Here is a 24,290-nt window from a genome sequence, read left to right as displayed (position 1 = left end):
AAAGCCCTTTCTGGAGAAATAAAAGAACTAAAATCTAACCAAGTTGAAATCAAAAAAGCTATTAATGAGGTGCAATCAAAAATGGAGGCTCTCACTGCTAGGATAAATGAGGCAGAAGAAAGAATTAGTGATATAGAAGACCAAATGACAGAGAATAAAGAAGCTGAGCAAAAGAGGGACAAACAGCTACTGGACCACGCGGGGAGAATTCGAGAGATAAGTGACACCATAAGACGAAACAACATTAGAATAATTGGGATTCCAGAAGAAGAAGAAAGAGAGAGGGGAGCAGAAGGTATACTAGAGAGAATTATTGGGAAGAATTTCCCCAATATGGCAAAGGGAACGAGCATCAAAATTCAGGAGGTTCAGAGAACGCCCCTCAAAATCAATAAGAATAGGCCCACACCCCGTCACCTAATAGTAAAATTTACAAGTCTCAGTGACAAAGAGAAAATCCTGAAAGCAGCCCGGGAAAAGAAGTCTGTAACATACAATGGTAAAAATATTAGATTGGCAGCTGACTTATCCACAGAGACCTGGCAGGCCAGAAAGAGCTGGCATGATATTTATAGAGCACTAAATGAGAAAAACATGCAGCCCAGAATACTATATCCAGCTAGGCTATCATTGAAAATAGAAGGAGAGATTAAAAGCTTCCAGACAAACAACAACTGAAAGAATTTGCAAACACCAAACCAGCCATACAGGAAATCTTGAAAGGGGTCCACTAAGCAAAGAGAGATCCTACAAGTGGTAGATCAGAAAGGAACAGAGACCATATACAGTAACAGCCACCTTACAGGCAATACAATGGCCCTAAATTCATATCTCTCAATAGTTACCCTGAATGTTAATGGGCTAAATGCCCCTGTCAAAACACACAGGGTATCAGAATGGATAAAAAAACAAAACCCATCTATATGTTGCCTCCAAGAAACACATTTTAAGCCCGAAGACACCTCCAGATTTAAAGTGAGGGGGTGGAAAAGAATTTACCATGCTAATGGACATCAGAAGAAAGCAGGAGTGGCAATCCTTATATCAGATCAATTAGATTTTAAGCCAAACACTATAATAAGAGATGAGGAAGGGCACTATATCATACTCAAAGGGTCTGTCCAACAAGAAGATTTAACAATTTTAAATATCTATGCCCCCAACGTGGGAGCAGCCAACTATATAAACCAATTAATAACAAAATCAAAGAAACACATCAACAATAATACAATAATAGTAGGGGACTTTAACACTCCCCTCACTGAAATGGACAGATCATCCAAGCAAAAGATCAGCAAGGAAATAAAGGCCTTAAACGACAGACTGGACGAGATGGACATCACAGATATATTCAGAACATTTCATCCCAAAGCAACAGAATACACATTCTTCTCTAGTGCACATGGAACATTCTCCGGAATAGATCATATTCTGGGTCCTAAATCAAGTCTCAACCAGTATCAAAAGATTGGGATCATTCTCTGCATATTTTCAGACCACAGTGCTCTGAAGCTAGAACTCAATCACAAGAGGAAATTTGGAAAAAATCAAAATACATGGAGACTAAACAGCATCCTTCTAAAGAATGAATGGGTTAACCAGAAAATTAAAGAGATTGAAAAAATTCATGAAAACAATTGAAAATGAAAACATAACAGATCAAAATCTGTGGGACACAGCAAAGGCAGTCCTAAGAGGAAAATATGTAGCAGTATAAGCCTTTCTCAAGAAACAAGAAAGGTCTCAAATACACAGCCCAACACTACACTTAATGGAGCAGGAGAAAGAACAACAAAGAAAGCCTAAACCCTGCAGGAGAAGAGAAATAATAAAGATCAGAGCAGAAATCAATGAAATAGAAACGAAAAAGACAATAGAACAAATCAACGAAACTAGGAGCTGGTTCTTTGAAAGAATTAATAAAATTGATAAACCCCTGGCCAGACTTATCAAAAAGAAAAGAGAAAGGACCCAAATAAATAAAATCATGAACGAAAGAGGAGAGATCACAACTAACACCAAGGAAATACAAACTATTATAAGAACATACTATGAGCAACTCTATGCCAATAAATTTGACAATCTGGAAGAAATGGATGCATTCCTAGAAACATATAAACTACCACAACTGAACCAGGAAGAAATAGAAAGCCTGAACAGACCCATAACCAGTAAGGAGATTGAAACAGTCATTAAAAATCTCCAAACAAACAAAAGCCCAGGGCCAGACAGCTTCCCGGGGGAATTCTACCAAACATTTAAAGGAGAACTAACTCCTATTCTCCTGAAACTTTTCCAAAAAATAGAAATGGAAGGAAAACTTCCAAACTCATTTTATGAGGCCAGCATCACCTTGATCCCAAAACCAGGCAAGGATCCCACCAAAAAAGAGAGCTATAGACCAATATCTTTGATGAACACAGATGCGAAAATACTCAACAAAATACTAGCCAATAGGATTCAACAGTACATTAAAAAGATTATTCACCACAACCAAGTGGGATTTATTCCAGGGCTGCAAGGTTGGTTCAACATCCGCAAATCAGTCAATGTGATACAACACATCAATAAAAGAAAGAACAAGAACCATATGATACTCTCAATAGATGCTGAAAAAGCATTTGACAAAGTACAGCATCCCTTCCTGATCAAAACTCTTCAAAGTGTAGGGATAGAGGGCACATACCTCAATATCATCAAAGCCATTTATGAAAAACCCACCGCAAATATCATTCTCAATGGAGAAAAACTGAAAGCTTTTCCGCTAAGGTCAGGAACACGGCAGGGATGTCCATTATCACCACTGCTATTCAACATAGTACTAGAGGTCCTAGCCTCAGCAATCAGACAACAAAAGGAAATTAAAGGCATCCAAATCGGCAAAGAAGAAGTCAAACTGTCACTCTTCGCTGATGATATGATACTATATGTGGAAAACCCAAAAGACTCCACTCCAAAACTGCTAGAACTTATACAGGAATTCAGTAAAGTGTCAGGATATAAAATCAATGCACAGAAATCAGTTACATTTCTCTACACCAAAAGCAAGACAGAAGAAAGAGAAATTAAGGAGTCAATCCCATTTACAATTGCACCCAAAACCATAAGATACCTAGGAATAAACCTAACCAAAGAGACACAGAATCTATACTCAGAAAACTATAAAGTACTCATGAAAGAAATTGAGGAAGACACAAAGAAATGGAAAAATGTTCCATGCTCCTGGATTGGAAGAATAAATATTGTGAAAATGTCTATGTTACCTAAAGCAATCTACACATTTAATGCAATTCCTATCAAAGTACCATCCATCTTTTTCAAAGAAATGGAACAAATAATTCTAAAATTTATATGGAACCAGAAAAGACCTCGAAAGGCTAAAGGGATATTGAAAAAGAAAGCCAACGTTGGTGGCATCACATTCCCGGACTTCAAGCTCTATTACAAAGCTGTCATCAACAAGACAGCATGGTACTGGCACAAAAACAGACCCATAGATCAATGGAACAGAATAGAGAGCCCAGAAATAGACTCTCAACTCTATGGTCAACTAATCTTCGACAAAGCAGGAAAGAATGTCCAATGGCAAAAAGACAGCCTCTTCAATAAATGGTGCTGGGAAAATTGGACAGCCACATGCAGAAAAATGAAATTGGACCATTTCCTTACACCACACACAAAAATAGACTCAAAATGGATGAAGGACCTCAATGTGCAAAAGGAATCCATCAAAATCCTTGAGGAGAACACAGGCAGCAACCTCTTGGACCTCAGCCACAGCAACATCTTCCTAGGAACAACGCCAAAGGCAAGGGAAGCAAGGGCAAAAATGAACTATTGGGATTTCATCAAGATCAAAAGCTTTTGCACAGCAAAGGAAACAGTTAACAAAATCAAAAGACAACTGACAGAATGGGAGAAGATATTTGCAAACGACATATCAGATAAAGGACTAGTGTCCAGAATCTATAAAGAACTTAGCAAACTCAACACCCAAAGAACAAATAATCCAATCAAGAAATGGGCAGAGGACATGAACAGACATTTCTGCAAAGAAGACATCCAGATGGCCAACAGACACATGAAAAAGTGCTCCATATCACTCGGCATCAGGGAAATACAAATCAAAACCACAATGCGATATCACCTCACACCAGTCAGAATGGCTAAAATCAACAAGTCAGGAAATGACAGATGCTGGCGAGGATGCGGAGAAAGGGGTACCCTCCTACACTGTTGGTGGGAATGCAAGCTGGTGCAACCTCTCTGGAAAACAGCATGGAGGTTCCTCAAAATGTTGAAAATAGAACTGCCCTATGACCCAGCAATTGCACTATTGGGTATTTACCCTAAAGATACAAACGTAGTGATCCAAAGGGGCACGTGTACTCGAATGTTTATAGCAGCAATGTCCACAATAGCCAAACTATGGAAAGAACCTAGATGTCCATCAACAGATGAATGGATCAAGAAGATGTGGTATATATACACAATGGAATACTATGCAGCCATCTAAAGAAATGAAATCTTGCCATTTGCGACAACATGGATGGAACTAGAGCGTATCATGCTTAGCAAAATAAGTCAAGCAGAGAAAGACAACTATCATATGATCTCCCTGATATGAGGAAGTGGTGATGCAACATGGGGGCTTAAGTGGGTACGAGAAGAATAAATGAAAGAAGATGGGATTGGGAGGGAGACAAACCATAAGTGACTCTTAATCTCACAAAACAAACTGAGGGTTGCTTGGGGGAGGGGGTTTGGGAGAAGGGGGTGGTATTATGGACATTGTGGAGGGCATGTGCTTTGGTGAGTGCTGTGAAGTGTGTAAACCTGGTGATTCACAGACCTGTACCCCTGGGGATAAAAATATATGTTTATAAAAAATAAAAAATTATATTAAAAAGAAAAAAATTTCTAAAAAAGGCGTTGATAGGGCGCCTGGGTGGCTCAGTGGGTTAAGCCTCTGCCTTCAGCTCAGGTCATGATCTCAGGGTCCTGGGATCAAGTCCCACATCGGGCTCTCTGTTCAGCAGGGAGCCTACTTCTTCCTCTCTCTCTCTCTGCCTGCCTCTCTACCTACTTGTGATCTCTGTCTGTCAAATAAATAAATAAAATCTTAAAAAAAAATAAAAATAAAAAAGGTGTTGATAAGTTGGTTGGGAGAATAAACAAAAAGAAAGTGGAGAGAATTTGCTCAGGCTGGAGATTAGTACAAAGCCCTGTGCTAGACTTAGGGTATATTTTGTTCTATTAGAAGAAGTTGTATCCCAAAATTTTTTAGAAGAAAAAACACTATGTTTATACAAAAAATAAAGTTAGATACTCGGCACATGTGTGGCTCAGTGGGTTAAAGCCTCTGCCTGCAGCTCAGGTCGTGATCCTAGGGTTCTGGGATCAAGCCCTGCCTTAGGCTCTCTGCATAGCAGGGAGCCCGCTTCCTCCTCTCTCTCTGCCTGGCTCTCTGTGGTCTCTGTCAAATAAATAAATAAAATCTCAAAAAAAAAAAAAAGTTAGATACAATGAAGGATAAAATATGAGTATAACAAAGCTTTAAAAAAGATTTTTCTGAAGGTATTGTTAAGATAAACTAGTTAAAAAATGTTGAGAGGGTAAAAGTTAAAAAAAATAGAAGAAAAAAATAAAATTACAAAAAATTAATTAACTTCGCAAGACTAAAGAATCATGGGGCGAAAGCCATGAATTCCATGCTTTGCTTTCTCCTCCTCTGGAATTCCGCTATTCTCCTTGGTAAGTGAACTTGGTTGTGGCTGGATTTCTTGTGGATACTCTTGGGGAAGGACTAGTAGTGATTCTCAAGTGCCTTTGCCTGAGGCAGAATTGTACCGCCCTTACCAGGGGCCAGGCTACGTAATCCACTCTGGTTGGCTTTCGGGAGCTTTTGTTCCCTGAGCGCTTTCTGTAGAGTTCCGGAGGATGGGAATGAAAATGGCGGCCTCCTGGTCTCCAGCCCAGAGGAGCTGAGAGCTTGGGGCCCTACCTCAGTGCGCCCTCAGAGTAAAGCGCTCCATCACTCCTGTCTCCCTGGCCTCCGGCTGCGCTACAAGCTCATCCAGCCTGTGACCAAGTGTCTCTGTCTCTGGCACACAGCCCCACCTGAGTCTCCAAACCCCACAGATCCCTGCGCTCTTCCAGGGGTGTCTCCCGATCTCACAGAGCAGTGGCCTCTGCCACAGATCACAATTTAAGGTAACCCCGAGTTGAGAGCTCACTTCTCGGCTCTATCTTTGTAGCCAGCTTCCCTCCTTTAATACCTGTGAGCTCTGCAACACTCAGATACCTCCAATCCTTCTGTGACCCTGCAGGACTGAGACCACGCTGTCCCCGGGTGGGTTTCACCCCGGAATAGTCTCTGGAGCAATGTCCCTCAGTGGTGCAGACTTTTAAAAGTTCTGATTTTGTGCTCCGTTGCTCCGCTGCTTGCCGGGAGCTGGCCCTTCCCCACCGCAGTCTATCTTCCTGTCACTTTGGATTCACTTCTCCACAGGCCCTACCTTTCAGAAAGTGGTCGATTTTCTGTTTCTAGAATTGCTACTCTTCTTCTCTTTGATCTCCTGTTGGATTTGTAGGTGTTCACAATGGTTTGATAAGCTATCTGCTGATCTCAAGCTACCTGATGTCGTTTCAGCCTGCTAATTCTCCACCACCTTGACTCCCCCCTTAATACATTTTTAAAGTAATGCTAACAGTTTTATGTTAAAATGCCCACATTTATGATATACCAGAAATTATAACTGAGAGCAATGAGGAATAGAAAGTACATTGTTTTAATGTCCCCCACTCCTCACAAGGTTAATGAAAAGGTTGAAGACTGCTTAATTGTGACATCTTTGCTTCATTTAGTAATATGTGACCATTTAAATTAGCTTAAGGTACATTTACTGACAGAAAAAGACATCCAATATGTTAAGTTTCTGTTTAAAAGTTAAGTTTCTTTTTAAAAAGCAAATTACAGTAAAGCATGCAATAACTGCACTATTATAAAATAAAAATTAAAATATTACATGCACAGAAAAAGTTAAGAAAAGTATATGCTACACTTAGTGTTTTTCACTAGGTAATGCAATTAGGGGAGACGGTTTTACATATTTCCTATGCTTTTTTCTTGTTGAAATTTTCAAAAATGATATATGAGATCTCATAAAACGACAAATTTAAGGTACGGTTTGCAAGTGAACTAACAGCACTCTGCTGTTAAAGTTTCAGAACTTATCTGACCTATCCTTTAAAATCCCATACTAGAATCATGCAGAATCCCATGCCAGAGAGTCAGATCTTGAAAGCATAAAATCTGTTTTCCTGAACCCCAGAATGTGTGTACGCACATACATTATACACTCCCCACTATGTCTGGCTCCAACTTCTTCAAGCTAGAAGGACAACAAGATAGCCTGGTTCTTTCTCCCAAATTCCTGAAATACAGACTTCACTCTGATAGAATTAGAGACTGGTAGTTTCTTTAGTTAGCCACCAGAATGGATTCTCTGACTACATTGAAAATCATCTAAATGACAGAACATATCTAACAGGGAAGTTGAATGTCCAGCCCATGAGACAGGATTTAGATGAAACCCTTGAAGACTAAAACAGCCTGCTTAGACAACCTCGAAGCCTAGAGCAACTTGTCTCTCAGCTATGGTCTGCTCCAGATACTCTTTTCTAGGAGAGACACACCTTCCAGGAGTCATATCCAACTTCCGAGGTCCCATTTAAGTCACTAGAAGGATGAAGTCTGCCATCTCCTTCTTCTAAGCATGGATTAAGGAGCACACAAAATACCCCACCCTGCATTCTATCCTCTATAAGCAACACTGTCATCATACTACAGTAAAAACATTAAGGAACAGAAAAATAGAGACATACTACTCAAAAACCATGGACTAAAATCACAGAACAGAGCCTCATGTCAGGAAGAATTCATTTATTTCATAAACTTTTTTTAAAGGATCTATTTGTTTATTTGAGAGAGGGAGAGAGAGAGAGAGCATGAGCAGGAGGGGCAGAGAATGTGAAGCAGATGCAGCATGGAGCATGGAGCCCAACATGGGGCTCAATCTCATAACCCTAAGATCAGACCCAAGATAAGACCAAGAGTCAGCTGTTAACTTACTGCACCACCTAACTGCCCCCAAAACTTTTTAAGTTTTTTTTTTAGTAATCTCTGTGCCCAATGTGGGGTTTGAAATTACAACCCTGAGATCAAGAATTACATGCTCCAGATGCCTGGGTGACAGTTGGTTAAGCTCTGACCCTTGATTTCATTTGGCTCAGGTCATGATCTCAGGGTCATGAGATCAAGCCCTGCATCCAGCTCCACATTGAGTGTGGAGCCTACTTAAGATTCTTTCTCTCCCTCTGCCTCTCTGCCTTTCTCTCTCTCTCCTTTCCTCTCTGTTTTTCTACCCTTCCCCACACTGTTTGCACACTCTCTCTCTAAAAAAAAAAAAAAAGAGTTGCATGCTCTATCAACTGGGCCAGCCAGGCACTCAGGAAGAACTCTTTTAATGTGTTATATGCAAATGAAAACCTCAAAAGGTTATTTGATAAAAGGGTCATCAAGAACCTGTAAACACTGCTTCTCCCTCTACCTCTGCCTGCCATTCTGTCTGCCTGTGATCGCTTCCCCCCCCCCGATAAATAAATAAAATCTTAAAAAACAAAAAATTTAAAAAAAAAAAAAAAGAACCTGTAAACAGGGTACAAAAGTATAGACTTTCGGCTGGTTTCTGTGGCCTCAGTGCTCAGTGCTGTCATGTATACCAGAACCCTGCCCTCACTATGAGCTTCAAGAATGCAAGGACTAGGGGGCGCCTGGGTGGCTCAGTGGGTTAAAGCCTCTGCCTTCAGCTCAGGTTGTGATCCCAGGGTCCTGGGATCGAGCCCCACATCGGGCTCTCTGCTCCACAGGGAGCCTGCTTCCTCCTCTCTCTCTGCCTACCTGTGATCTCTGTCTGTCAAATAAATAAATAAAATCTTAAAAAAAAAAAAATTAAAAAAAAAAATAAAAAAGAATGCAAGGACTAAATTAATTCTCCTTGCTATCACCTTTGTTTCTGTGATTCTGAGACAGTGGTGCCAGTCTAGTCAAACACTGCTCTTTTGCCCAGAATGACTGGGCAAATGACTGCCCAGAATGACTCCAGGTGGAACTGGACCACAGTAATGTGTAGGTTTTACCTACCTAGGACCTCAGATGCCTCAAGGGTTTTCTCTTCAATGAATGTGTTGTAGCATTCCAAAGCCGCCAGAAGCATGTCCATCCACTGCAACACAGCTCTCAGGCTGAACGGCCCTTGTAGATGGAATAGAGTAGGCTGAGCAAGAATGCCTGACAGCCGATCACAATCTCCTCCTCCCCCCTCAAATATGTTTATGAGAAAGGAAGTATCTTTGTTCTTGAGAATATCCTTCAGCCATAAAGAAGGGGATGTGTTGCCTTAAAAAAGAAACAAGATTAAAACACATATAAATAACTTTCACATAATTAAAATTAATCTAGTCTTAGAAATAGCATCCCCCAATAGTAAAAAAAAACAAACAAGAATTAAAAGTCTGATATGTTAACAAACATAATCAGACCAGAACAAGACTGGTAATATCACAGTATTTCACATATAGTTTCCATAAGAGTCCCATATAAAGTACCTACCAGAGCAGCACCATTTCTGAATAAGGGATAATCTGCTTTTTAAAAGATATTTTTCCCTTAGGTATTAATCATTTTCTAAAGAAGAAACACTGAATTGTATTTTGCATGCTCTGAACTCAGGGACTCTCAAAAAGTCAAATCATCCTGATTCTAAAGCAGTTAGAGAAGAATGCAAAACACTAATGTATTTCTGATGTAGTAAAAAGAAGAAATAGTTTTCCTACTGTGTTAAAATACACCTATCAGCACTATATAAGTGAAAGATTTAATATCATCTTTTCCAGTTTGCTTTAGAGAACACTATTAAACATCCATTATTTTCACTAAATATTGAAAAAGAAAATAAAGAATAAAAATATTATTTAAGTTCTATCGTGAATGTTAGCTGAGTCCTAGAAGAGAAAAAAGGAGACAGGTGTAGAGAAAGAAGATGATAAAAGGGAACATGGGGACCAAGAAACAGACCTGGGAAATCACATCTGGATGTCAGGAGTGGGGTTGGAAGGATCAGTTAAACTGGTGGTGGGGATTAGGAGTGTACTTGACATGATGACCAAAAGATAATATACAGAAGTATTGCATTACTATATTGGATACCTGAAACTAATATGACACTCTATGTTAACTGACTGGAATTAAAATAAAAATCCTAGGAAAAAACAAAGAAACCACTGGGGGAAAAGATAGCAGAGAGAAAGGTGGATGCAACATTGGAGGGCAGAGAAGAGCATAGTGAAGAAATGTTCATTCCTTTTATACAAAGTATATTTTGGCAGCAGGGCTAGGTGCACCTACTACTTGGCATCCTTTGTGTAACAGAAATTCTGAGAAGCAGAGCTCTACTTATCTCATTGAAAATATTCGAGGTCTCTATTGTAGGCAACTGAGAAGAACAATAGAAATGTCTGGGTCAGTCAACCTGACATCACTAGAAATTGCATGTGCTGCAGGAGAGTCAGAGATCCAACTGGGAGGGAGGTAACGTCTGCCAACTAGTAGTTCCACCCATATAATATCTGGGCCAGTTTCATTTAACAATAAGGAAAACATGCCGCATGCTTCCACCCTATCCAACCTTCATGGACTTTATAAGCATGTTGTAAGAATGACAACGTGTAAGACTAACTTTATTAACTAAAAGCAATAAGCAAATATAAAATACTAGTGGTGTTTTTTACATAATACTCTACATTAAAAATCCAAATACACAATACCAATATATATATAAAATCATAGTAGACAAATATAGATAAATATTTCTAATACAATTGCAATATATGCTATATAAATCTATAGCATATAACATCGTAACACATTCCATAACATAACACAATATAGAATCTTCTAAGTTTTAGAACTATACCAAATAATTATTACCTCTTCTTCTATGAGAAAAAAGTCCCAAAGTGGTACTCCACCCTATTTTCTAAAAAGAAATGGCTCTTCCTTATGTTCTGTAGTGTACCATGACCTTTCTTATCCAGACACCATAGCACCATCTTGGTTCTGGACTCTTGCAACGTGCATTCCACAGGGGGAAGACAGGGCCTCAATCTGTCCTGAGGCAAGTTTCCCCACACCTACACTACCAAATCTTGGTCTGGACTTAGTGGAGAATATAGAACATTTATTCCTATACTAAAATTTTCAGTAATTATTTCAAGTCTATAAGAATAGTGTAATGAATAAGAATAAGAATAGTGTAATTGCTTAGTGCAATAGTTACTAAAGAGCATAGGTTCATTGATTTCCTTTAATATCACAAAAATCTGAAATTATTCAGATTTAGCAGTTTAGCGATTTCTTATTAATCACATGGTGAAATAAAACAACTGCATTATTTTACTAACTATTTACTGAATATCATGTTAACAACTGCACTGGTTATCCAACCCTTCTTCATTTCCTTTAAATGAGATAAAAAAGCAAAAAGGTAGTAAAACAAAAAAAAAAATACTGAAAAATCCTAAATTTGCTTCCTCTGTATTGTTTGACATCAAAATAGAATTTTATTCTTGCCTTCTATAAATCTTCGAGAAATGTACACCCCATAGTTTATCCTTTGTCATACAACTGATCTATAGTGATTATTGAACATCTTATTTTTTTATTAGGAACATATTATTTGTTACATTCATCTCAATAAAGTTACACTTTAAATAAATACACATCTCTTTTACTACTAGTAAAAGCAAAACCCATAATTTATAGGACATAAAGATCACAATACCTGGCAATAAAGGAACAAATTTATAAAAGAGTTCTATAGATTTATGTCGACATTCTGTTTGGGGCCTCCCACAGTGGGCTAACAGCCATTGGACCACATCCAGTAAACACAATGATGCTGCAGGTGGAAATCCTCTAAATAGAGATAACACACTGTATTTAATAAATGCCCAACATTTAGCATTTGGCTGACCCAAGAATCTAGAAACCATAAATTCAAATTTGTCAAACTAATACATGTAGAAACTTCATCAAAAGGCATTCAGTTTACTTTTAGTATATTATCATCACTAGTAGGTCCTAAATGCTGCTTACCTTCATTTTTTTTTTTTTTAATCTTGAGGGAAAAGTTAAAAAACATTTCTTAAATCAACAGTACCAATATTTTCATGTTTCCTTTTCAATGTACCATAAAACAGAGGGGGATTTGAAATCTAAAGCAATGTTTCTCAAACTGTGGTCCCCGATCCAGCTCCATCAATATTATCTGTTAACTTGGCAAAAAGTGCAAATTCTTGGCCCCACCCCAGACCTACTAGAAGATTCTGAGGGCAGAAACCAGGAACCTGTGTTTTAACAAGACCTCCAGGTAATTCAGATGCATGTTTCAGTTTGAGAACTAGTGATCTAGAGAGGTCAAAGGTTAACAACAGGATCTGAAGGAAGCAATTTGGAAAAAAAAAAAACCAGAAAAAATATTAATATCCAATTTATATGTGCCAATGCTTCTGCAGAGTAGTAGCAGCAACCAGATTCCCCAGACACCCTGCACAGATCTGGAGTGGTTGATGCATGGCACACCCCATCCTTTTAGAGAATGAGACCTTGCTCGAATGGAATTAACAGTGAAGACTGGAAACCACTGGTTAGTAAGCCAGCCTTGGCTTTGGGTAGCTTCATTTCATAATTCTGTAATCCCATGACTGTCAAAATGCTACTATTTCAATATTTCAGTTTTTATATTTCAAATTTACTCCATAATAGTTCATGTATTCTCTAGTCATATAATTCCACATCAAATTTATATTCAAAATTAGTGCAGATAAAATAAATGTCTGTTATAAATTTATACCTTAAACTAAGCATTTTCAAATACAAAGTTTTTTCGTGTCCTAGAAAAGCCCTATTTCCATGCTTTCCTTGTTTAGAAAATTAATTTTTTATGCTGCCACACATTCCTTTCAAATTCTCTTTTACTACTGAGAATTAGTTTTGTTGGGGAAGGAAAAAAAAGCAAGCAATATCACCTACCGTGGCCTACGTCGCTTTTTTACTTTGTTTAAAGATACATGCTTCTTTTCAATGATACGCCTTAGGTGATCAATGGCATCACAACATTGTTGAAGTGTACCTGTTCTCAAGTATAAAAATATATTTCCAAAAGGAGACATATAGCTGATTACTATTAATAAAATGGCATTATAAGTTTATTGATCTAGTTTTTTAACTAAAAAGGTAATTTTACAATAGAGTTAATATTGTTTCATCTCTCAGAATACAAATTTTATAAATAATGTACATTGTCCCAAAACAAAAACAAAAACTACATTTAAGATTGCAGGATAGTAGAGTGCACATGCACAAACACACTCACAGCAATACTGCACCTAATGAGAAACTGCTCCACCAGCCCCCAGCTAGCCAAAGTACAGCCTCACATAAGGGATTTGAGGTGGAAGAGATTCTACAGGCATCACGAAACTCACAGACCAGTCCCATCCTATTTATCTTAATTTAAGGCTATTAGTAAAAGGGCATAAGTTCCCTGACCTCCCCTTCTTCTTATGTAAGTTAAGCCATATGATAGCTTAATAATACAGCTATTGTAGAAGAACCAAAGTAAATTAGTAAAACCATCCACAGACATCCCGGGTTATTTAGGAAAGGAGCCTTAGAGAACTTGAGTTCTGTAACCAAGAATAAGTTCTTTCTATGCTTTGAATATGTGGCAGTGACTTTTAGGAGTTAAGTTTCACTTGTTGAAAAAATTCATCTATATAAGCTGTCAAGATAAAGCAATTTTAAACTCTTTGATAACAAGAGCTAAATTTTAAGCATTTTTACCCATTGTAGGCTACCATGAAGGATAATAAAGCTCAACTTGTCTTTTGAAAAAATAAACAAAATAGATTCTAGATAAGTGAAAACAGTTCTGCTACACATAGCTATGTGACCTAGATCAGTCACTTATATTCTCTGGGTAAGATGTCTAAGAAGACTTTCAGCCCAGAAATTCCAGGATGTTCATAATACCTGCTGGACAGAATGTAACGGTAAAGACAACAATTTATTACTCTCTTAGCTACTTTAAGTCTATTTCTGACTTATTATTTTGTATTATTTCTTAATTATGGTCGAAAGAGCTTTATCACAATCTTGTAATGAGATCTATTTTCCACGTTTCAAGCTGGCATCAGTGAGACATTGGCACATCTCAGTGGTTACTGCACCCAGCTTTCTTTACATGGTACAATTGTACATTCTCACATTTCACATCATCGGTGAAACTGGCTGGTTTCATTGGAGCTGCACAATAAAAATGTCCCACCTGTCCTGGACAGGATCTCTGACAAGCCAGGGGTCAAGCTCAGTGGCCACCAAGGGCACACCCTGGAAAATCTGTGGGCCTTCAGAGGAGGTGGGCATTAAAGAGGCACCAGTGGGGAATATCTCCCCTTCACACTTATCACGCTAAATGGGAGATGGGAGAAAAAACGCTACTTTATTAGAGACCTATTTGAGGCTTAACCTCTGAGTAGAAAAGCTCTTAGAGATTTGTTAGACAAACAGAATTGGTTTGCAAACAAATAGCTCAGATAAGACCTACCTAAAGATTTCTCATCTGCATGTGCTAAGGCCAGACTTTCCAGATATGTAACCAAAGCTTCAAACACAAACTGTTCTACCAGAGACTCTTCTTCCCTGTAAAATAAAGAATACTGAACCTCACCTAGAAAGCAGGAGTGATAAGGGAAAAAAGTAATGTTATCAAAGAATACATAAATTTGTTTTTAAAAAAATGGCTCAAATGTTTTGAAACATAACACAACCTAAAATACTTCTGTGAAGAAGAAAATTTCCTCAAGAGCAGACCAAAAACTACATAAAATAAAAGAGGCAACACTGGCTTTTTCTCTGCACACAAGGACCCTTCCATCTGTAGAACTACTCACAGCACATAACCTCAGAACCACTGTTCTAATCACACTTCTACACACCTCATTAAAATTAATAGAAAAGAAGGTCTCATACCACATCCACATTCTTTCAAAATAAAAGAATTTCAAGTGCTCTCACGTTATCCAAAAGTCATCAATAGTAAACATGAAGCCTTTTACAAGCACCTCAGGCAAATGAAAGTAAATAATTCAATTAACAGTGTCTGTGGACCATGGATGGGTGAAGGGCAGAGGGCAGACCTTTCCCTCAAAAATCTGCTCTTTAGTAACACTGGACACTAAATGATTAAGTATAAAATGACAGGGCGAGGCACTAAGTCTCAGAGGAGATCACAGAAAAGTACGATTTGGAAGTTCTACTTGTGTGATGAAGTGCTGGGTCACTGCATGCCCCACTGGGAAGGAGCGCATTCCTGGAACAAACAGAACTGGAGTGACGTGCTCAGGACGGAGAGCACATAGAACAAGAATTAGTTTGTCCTAATCAATCAATTAATTCATTAATTAAACACGGTCCTAGTTTCTTTTTTTAAGTTTGAATCCTAGGAGGGACAGGGCCTGTCAGAGTTCCACAAGCTCCACCTCTCCCCTAGTGTCACACACCATGATCTGACACTAAAAATAAAGGACATTACTGATAAATGTGTGGTAGAGACAAAGACATGGAGGCAAGATTAAAAAAAAAAAACACAGGAGACAGAGAGCAAACTGGCAAAGCTAGAAGAAAAGGTTCATTTAGAAGAGCAGTTTGTGATGAGACTGCAAAAGTTGGGGAAAGGGGTCTTGAAAGGCCAGGCTGAGTATAACGGTTTTTAGCTTACGTTATTAACACCAACTAAAGAAGGTTAAGTAGAGAAATGACATAACAAAATGATGCCCTAGAACTGTTCTTCCAAAGAAAGGTGTACAAAACAGTTCGTTAGCATGCAGAAAGGAAACAACAAATCTTGTTTTATATTATTTAACATGCAAGATCTCAAAAAATTGATCTCTCCTGCCCCTTTTCCCAAAATCCCAAAAGATTTATTGTTGATCCAATAAATCAACAGTATCCAAAAAGGAAGACACGAGACGAAAAGGAAACAAATTATCAAACACAGGGAAGAAGTACAGGGTACAACCAAGAGGAGAGGCAAGGAGACCCAGACATGACAGGTTGAGTAAGCACCCAAGAAAGAGGCTTGTTAACAGCGGTCTCTGCCAAAACACCACAGTATGGATTTTTCAACTTATACAGAAGATGTCCCAAATTCCTCTCTTAACCTGGCCTACTATGATCAGGTACTTAAAGTTCTTCTCCTGTCCATGTTCAACCTGGATCAGCTGACAGTGCTCATTTATACCACAAGAGAATTTTCCTTTGACATGCTCGTGACACATGGAGGTCGACCAATGGGAACTGAGATTCAGAAGTTAACGGGCAGTCCACACTCTTAGACAATATTTCTCCCAGATGTCAGTGTGGTCTATTTCACACCATTCTGGAGTCCTCTGTTTCCCCAAATTAACATGAACCTTGTCACTCTAATTCTTTGGAATGGGCTCCTGTAAGCTTTCATGGAAGTTGATACCAGTCTCAGTATCCTCTCAGGAAACTCCACCTAACCATGAAAACACTGACATTTACTGCTTTCCAAAATCCAAAGTATGTCACTTAGGGTATAAACATACAAAGGGAAACAAAAAAGACAAACAAAGGAATAAGTAACATAAAGGAAAAATGATTAGTTCAGAGAAGAGGAAGGTCTGAAATACTGAAAATACTCCATTATTTAACATAGGTAGTGAGTATACAAAAACTTTTTTTACTATTAAATAAACTACACAGTGTTTTTTTTTTTTAACCTGAGGCATACTTGACATATATTATATTAATTCCAAGAGTACACATAACAACTCTGTATTTGTATACATTATAATCTGATCACCACAGTAAGTCTAGTTAACGTTGAGTACAATACAGTTACAAAATTTTTTTCCTTGTGATATGAACATTTAAAATCAACTGTCCTAGCAACTTTTAAATACGTAATAGAGTATTATTAACTATGGTCACCATACTTATAGGCGTACCTTATAGGTACATGTGTACCTTATAGGCACACCTCAGAGATATATCGAGTTTGGTTCCAGGTGACCAAAATAAAGCAATTACCTCAACAAGGGGAGTGAAGTGAATTTTTTGGTTCCCCAGGGCATATAAAAGTTATGTTTACATTACACTGTATATTAAGTGCACAACAGTATTATGTCTACAAAATGTATATACCTTAATTAAAAATACTTCACTGCTAAAAAATACTAACCATCTTCTGAGCTTGCAGCAAGTCATAATCATTTTGCTGGTGGAGCGTTTTGCTTTGATATTGCTGGCTGGTATTGAATGATTAGGTTTGTGGCTTCTCAAGACTGGCTGTGACAATTTCTTCAAATAAGACAACGGAGAAGTTTGCTGCATAGATCAACTCTTCCTTTCAGATCCTATTTCTCCATAGCATGTGATGCTATTTGGTAGCATTTCACCCACACCAGAATCTCTTTCAAAACTGAAATCAATTCTCTCAAACCCCACCACTATTTTACCAACTAAGTTTATACAGTATTCTAACTCCTTTATTGTCGTTTCAACATCACAGAATCTTCACCATAAGTAGACTCCATCTCAAGAAACCACTTTCTTTGCTCATCCACAAGAAGCAACTCATCCACTGAAGTTTTGTCATGAGACTACATTAATTCAGTCATGCCTTCAGGCTTCACTTCTGATTCTGGCTCTCTTGCTCTTTTCACCACATCTACAGTTACTCCCTCCACCGAAGTCTGAAACCCCTCAAAAGTCATCCATGAGGTTAGAATCAACTTCTTCCAAACCGCTGTAAATGTTGATGTTTTGACCTCCTCCCATGAATCATGAACTTTCTTAATGGTGTTTAGAATGGTGAATCCTTTCCAGGTTTTCAATTTACTTTGCCTAGATTCATCAGAGGAATCACTCTCTATGGCATTTATAGCCTTATGAAATGTATGACTTAAATAAGGAGACCCGAAAGTCAAAATTACTCTTTGACCCATTAACTGCAGAATGGATATTGTGTTAGGAGGTATGAAAACAAATCATCTTATGGAATCTCTCCATCAGAGCTTTTGGGTGACCAGATGCATTGTCACCAAGCAGTAATATTTTGAAAGGAATCTTTGTTTCTAAGCAGTAGTTCTCAACAGTGGGCTTAAAATATTCAATAAACCAGGTTGTAAACAGATGTGCTATCATCCAGGCTTTGCTGTTCCATTTAGAGTACAGGCAGAGTAAATTCAGCACCATTCTGAAGGGCTGTAGGATTTTAAGAATGGTAAATCAGCACTGGCTCTAACTTAGTCACCAGCTACATTAGCCTCTAACAGGAGAGTCAGACTGTCCTTTGAATCTCTGAAGCAAGGCACTGACTTCTCTCTAGCTATGAAAGCACTAGATGGATTATTCTTCCAGTAGAAGGCTGTGTCACCTACACTGAAAATCTGTTGCTTAGTGTAGGCACCTTCATTAATTATCTTAGCTAGATCTTCTAGATAACTTGTTACAGCTTCTACATCAGCACTTGCTGCTTTATCTTATACTTTAATGTTATGAAGACGGTTTCTTTCCTTAAACCTCATGGATCCTCTGCTAGCCTGAGACTTTCTTCTGCACCTTCCTTACCTCTCTCACTGCCTAAAGGGGAAGAGAATTAGGGCCTTGCTCTGGATTAGGCTTTGGCTTAAGGGAGTTTTATGGGTGGTCTGATCTTTTATCCAGACCACTACAATTTTCTTCATATCAGCAATGAGTTTGTCTCACTTCCTTTTCATCCATGTGTTCACTGGAGTGTCAGATTTAATTTCCTTCAAGAACTTCTCCTTGGCATTCACTACTTGTCTTACTGATATAAGAGGCCTAGCTTTTGTCCTATCTTGGCCTTTGATATGCCTTCTGCACTAACTTAATCATTTCTAGCTTTGATTTAAACTGAGAGATGTGTAACTCTTCCTTTCACTGTAACACTTAGAGGCCATTGTAGGGTTATTAGTTGGCCTAATTTCAACATTGGTGTGTCTCAGGAGCCGGAGGAGAGGGAGACAGGTGAAGAGCCAGTCGGTGGACACTCAAACACAAACAACATTTATCAATTAAGTTCACTGTCTTATATGGGAGCTGATCATGGCACCCCAAAACAATTACAATAGTTAGCATCAAAGATCAGCATCAGAGGGGGTCCTGGGTGGCTCAGCTGTTAAGCATCTACCTTCGGCTCAGGTCATGATTCCAGGGTTCTGAAACTGAGCCATGCATTGGGCTCCCTACCCAGCAGGAAGCCTACCTCTCCCTCTCCCACTCCTGCTGCTTGTGATCCCTCTCTCACTGTGTCTCTCTGTCAAATAAATAAAATCTTAAAAAAAAAAAAAAGATCACCATCAGAGATCACTATGCCAGATACAGGAATAATGAAAAAGTTTGAAATAATGTAAGAATTATCAAAACATGACTTAGAGATACAAAGTGAGTAAATGTTTCAAAAGTAGTGCCAACAGACCTACTCAAAGTCAGTAAGTAAAAAATGCAGTATCGGTGAAGAGCAATAAAGACAGGCACAATAAGGAGCGCCTGGGTGGCTCAGTCAGTTAAGCATCTGCCTTCAGCTCAAGTCATGATCCCAGAATCCTGGGATCGAGGCCTTCGATCAAGTCCCACATCAGGCTCCTTGCTCAGTGGGAAGTCTGCTTCTCCCTCTGCCCCCAACCCAATCTTAAAAAAAAAAAAAAAAGCACAGGGACGCCTGGGTGGCTCAGTTGGTTAAGCAGCTGCCTTCGGCTCAGGTCATGATCCCGGCGTCCTGGGATCGAGTCCCATATCGGGCTCCTTACTCCACAGGGAGCCTGCTTCTCCCTCTGACTCTGCCTTCCACTCTGTCTGCCTGTGCTCGCTCTCACTCTCTCTCACAAATAAATAAATAAAAAAAATCTTAAAAAAAAAAAAAAAAAAAAAAAAAAAAAAAGCACAATAAAATGAGGCATGTCTGTACAACCCTACAATTATTTATTTCATAACTGGAAATTTGTACCTTTTGACCCATTTTGCCTATCCCTCTTCCCAGCCTCTGGCAACCACCAATCTATTCTATCTATGAATTTACCTTTTTATTTATTTATTTTTTTAAGATTTCACAAATAAGACCATAGGTATTTGTCTTTCTTTGACTTATTTTACTTAACACAATGCCGTCAAGGTCCATCTATTTTTTTCATAGATGGCATGATTTCATTCTTTTTTTTATGGCTGAGTAATACTGCATTGTATACATATACCACATTTCCTTTATCCATTCATCCACTGATGTACACTTTCCATATCTTGGCGATTTTAAATAATGCTGCAATAATCATAGGGGTACATGTATCTTTCTGAATGTTTCATTTCTTTTGGATAAATACCTAAAAGTGGAATTGCTTGATCATATGGTACTTTTATTTTAAATTAGTGAGAAACCTCCATATTTTCCATACTAGCTGTGGCAATTTATCAGCAGTACATTCCTATCAGCAGTACACAAGGATTCCCCTTTTTCTACATCCCTGCCAACATTCAATATTTCTTATCTTTTTCATAGTAGCCATTCTAACAGGCATGAGGTTATATCTCACTGTGGTTTTGATTTGCATTTCCCTGATGACTAGTGATACTGATCATCTTTTGTCACCTTTTCATTTTATTGATGGTTTCCTATGCCATGCAGGAGCCTTTAGTGGACACAGTCCCAGATAACTTATTTTTGCTTTTGCTGCCTTTGCTTTTGGAGTTAGAACCAAAACATCATTGCCAAAACTGATGTCAAACACCTTACCACCTATGTTTTCTTCCAGGAATTTTATGGTTTCGGGTCTTATATTGAAGTCTTTAATTCATTTTGAGTTAATTTTTGTGTATGGTACAAGATACTAGTCTAGTTTCATTCTTTTGCATGTGGCTGTCCAGTTTTTCTAACATCAACAGGTAGTAAAGAGATTGTCCTTTTCCTACTGTTTATTCTTGGCCCCAGGGCCAAAAATTAATTGGCCATGTTTGCAGAGGTTTATTTCTAGGCTCTCTATTTTGTTCCACTGACCTGTTTTATGCCAATACCATACTGTTTTGATTACTACAGCATTCGTAGTATAGTTTAAAACTGGGGAGCATGATGACTCCAACTTTGTTCTTCATTCTCAAGATTGCTTTGGCTTTTTGATGTATTTTTAGTTTCACAAATTTTAGGATTGTTTGGTTTCTGTGAAAAATGTCGTTAAAATTTTGATAGGAATTGCACTGAATGTGTTCATGGCTTTGGGGAGGATTGGCATTTTAACAATATAAATCCTTCCAATCCATGAGCATGGTATATCTTTCCACTGATTTGTGTCTTCTTCAGTTGCTTTCAACAATGTCTTGTGGTTTTTAATGTATGGATTTTTCACTTCCCTGGTTAAATCTATTCCTAGGTATTTTATTCTTTTTGATGCAATTATAAATGGGATTGTTTTTTTAATTTAATGTCCTGATAATTGGTTAGAAGTATAGAAATACAATAGATTTGTTTATATTGATTTTGTGTCCTACAACTTTATTGAACTAGTTCTAATAGTTTTTTGGTGAAGTCTCTAGGGTTTTGTACATATAATACTGTGTCATCTGAAATAATGACAGATTCATACATATGTTTTAAACACTCTTCTGTACATTGTTTCACAGTTTAAAAAGCTTAAAAAAACATACTAGTTTCAAACTCTAGTCAACTTTCACATAAATGTGCACATGTATACACACACAAATACACAGTTTCCTATCCATCCATCCATCAACTCTCTCTTTTTCTCTATCACCTATCTTATTTTTATAATTGCTTTCCTCAACTTTATCGTAACAGCCATTTCCAGAGAAAAACTATCTGGACCAAACAAAGTCAGGTTCTTCATTATAAAATTACTTGTAATCATCTATTAATACTTAAAAAAACTGATTTCAGTAATAAGTTTTACAATTACCTATGTAATTAATTATTATCTTTTTAAATATGCAACCTTCATAAATGGCTATATCTTTTTATCACCAGGATTTGGCACAGAGCCTATCACATAGTATTCTTAATAAGTAACAATAAATGAATGAACACTACTACAACCTTAGGTTAGGGACTAATGATTTTTTTTTTTTTTTTTACTTCTGAAACAGCTCCTTCACTGATTTCCTCAACCTGTCTTCTATCACTCAGATCTATTCTCCATACAGCTATAGGCAGATGGATTTTAGGAGGAAATTTAAGCATGCAGCTTTCTTCTCCCAAAACTCCAGGGACTTGTTATCACTAGAAGTAACCTCTACAAAGGCTCCTGTCCAGTCTCACTATGCTCCCTTCCAAACTTCCAACTCCACAGTCAAGAAAAATGTCTTCATCTCCTTATATAATATCCTATTTTTTATTAGTACCTTAACCCTTTGATCTCAAATGCTTTGGCTGATTAATCTTTTAAGCTTCATCTAAGAATAAATGCTACAGGAAGATTTCTTTAACCTACTCAAGATGGATTAGATCCACCTCTTCTGTAATCCAAAATTATGTCATCTGTTGCATTTTTAAGACTGCTATGGTATTAGTTTGTATGCATTTCTCAGTAGTTTCTGAGCTTCCTGAACGTGAACTGCATGTTAACTCATTTTTTAATCCCCAGAACAGCATCTGACACATAATAGTTAATTATATACCTGATATAGGAATACAGATACATAAAGAGCAGTCACTTTTCACAATTACTACTAAAAATTTCAATGACTTATTTTATATTCTTTCCTGTCATATGGCTTACTTACCTGAAATCTCTATAGATATTATTAAAGGCAAGTGATGCTCCTAGCCTCTTGAAAGCATTGGGGTGAAGTGCAAAGCTGTACAGTCGTTTGAAAAGCGATTTGGTATTTACTGGACTTTTTTCCTGCTGCTGTGGTGTTGTCTGCTTAATGGACCACTTGAGGAATTCGCGAATACACCGACCACAAAAATCTCTTAAAGTACTGTCAACAGGGTCTACAATTCCATCCTAAAATGAAACATAAGATGACAACTGAATACCCTGGTCTTCTCTGAGTATAACTATAGCATATTGTGAAAATTAATTTAGAGCATTATTCAATAAAAAAAAAGTACTAGTAAAACCAATCAGATTGTTTAGAATCTAAACTCTAATAACTATGCCCTTTTGACATAATGAAAAAACTAAAAAAAAAAAAAAAAAGAAAAAAAGAAAACTAGGAAACAGGGCACCTAGGTGGCTCAGTAGGTTGAGCAGCTGCTTTCAGCTTGGGTTATGATCCCAGGGTCCTGGAATCGAGCCCCACATTGGGTTCCTTGCTCAGTGGGGAGCTTGCTTCTCCCCTGCCTGCCACTCCTCCTATTTATGCTTGCTCCCTCTCTCCCTCTCTGTCAAATAAATAAACACATAAATAAATAAATATCTTTAAAACAAAACAAAAAAAAAAAATAAGAAACTGAAAAACCCATGCAAAAAAGAGAGAATATTTTAATTATGTAGCAACAAAATAGTCTCTCCTTTCCCTGAAGAAACGCAATGGCTACATCCTAAAAGTTTCTTTCTTTCTTTTTTTTTTTTTTTTTTAAGATTTTATTTATCTATTTGACAGAGAGAGCTAGAGATCACAAGCAGGTAAGAGGCCGGCAGAGGGGGAGGGGGAAACAGGCTCCCTGCTGAGCAGAGAGTCTGATGCAGGGCTTGATCCCAGGACCCTGAGATCATGACCTGAGCCAAAAGCAGAGGCTTAACCCACTGAGCCACACAGGCGCCCCTCCTAAAAGTTTCTGTTGATGATTTTACCTCATAAAAGAATTTGAGATGCTCAGTTGAAGTTAAAGAAAAAAGATCCTTCTAGGTTCCAAGAGAACTGTAATGCTATATAAAGTAAAAACATATGGAAATGTGGTTCTGAAAATATCAGTTTCTATAAAAGCTGTCTCCTAAAGGCGCCATCTTTAAATACCTGAAAAAAACATTCAAACAAGGAAATTTGAATGTCTTTTTTTTCTTTCTAGGCATAATCCCCTCTTAGATCTGTATAGGAAAGTTTTAACTTGAAAAACTATACTGAACACTGAAATAAGGGAGTTCTTCTACCTAACATCCCCAGTTATTCA

At 37.9% G+C, this 24,290-nt stretch overlaps 1 protein-coding gene across 2 annotated transcripts in view; it reads right to left on the bottom strand.

Annotated features, from left to right (window-relative positions):
- The window catches only part of PRKDC (protein kinase, DNA-activated, catalytic subunit), a 252,204-nt gene that overhangs the window by 167,490 nt on the left and 60,424 nt on the right, over positions 1-24,290 (bottom strand). For both annotated transcript variants that reach the window (XR_014307720.1, XM_082718849.1), the window contains exons 27-31: positions 22,955-23,181; positions 14,730-14,824; positions 13,154-13,253; positions 11,904-12,037; positions 9,206-9,460 (exon numbers count right to left, since the gene is read on the bottom strand). Coding sequence is in view for 1 of the 2 variants with exons in the window: in XM_082718849.1 (XP_082574975.1) it covers positions 9,206-9,460; positions 11,904-12,037; positions 13,154-13,253; positions 14,730-14,824; positions 22,955-23,181 (811 nt within the window). In the remaining variant the exon portion in view is untranslated. The remainder of the gene's footprint in view (positions 1-9,205; positions 9,461-11,903; positions 12,038-13,153; positions 13,254-14,729; positions 14,825-22,954; positions 23,182-24,290) is intronic.

This window comes from Mustela nivalis (assembly GCF_964662115.1).
Source record: "Mustela nivalis genome assembly, chromosome: 2".
NCBI classification, from domain to species: Eukaryota; Metazoa; Chordata; class Mammalia; order Carnivora; family Mustelidae; genus Mustela; species Mustela nivalis.
This window is presented reverse-complemented; position numbering and strand designations above follow the sequence as displayed.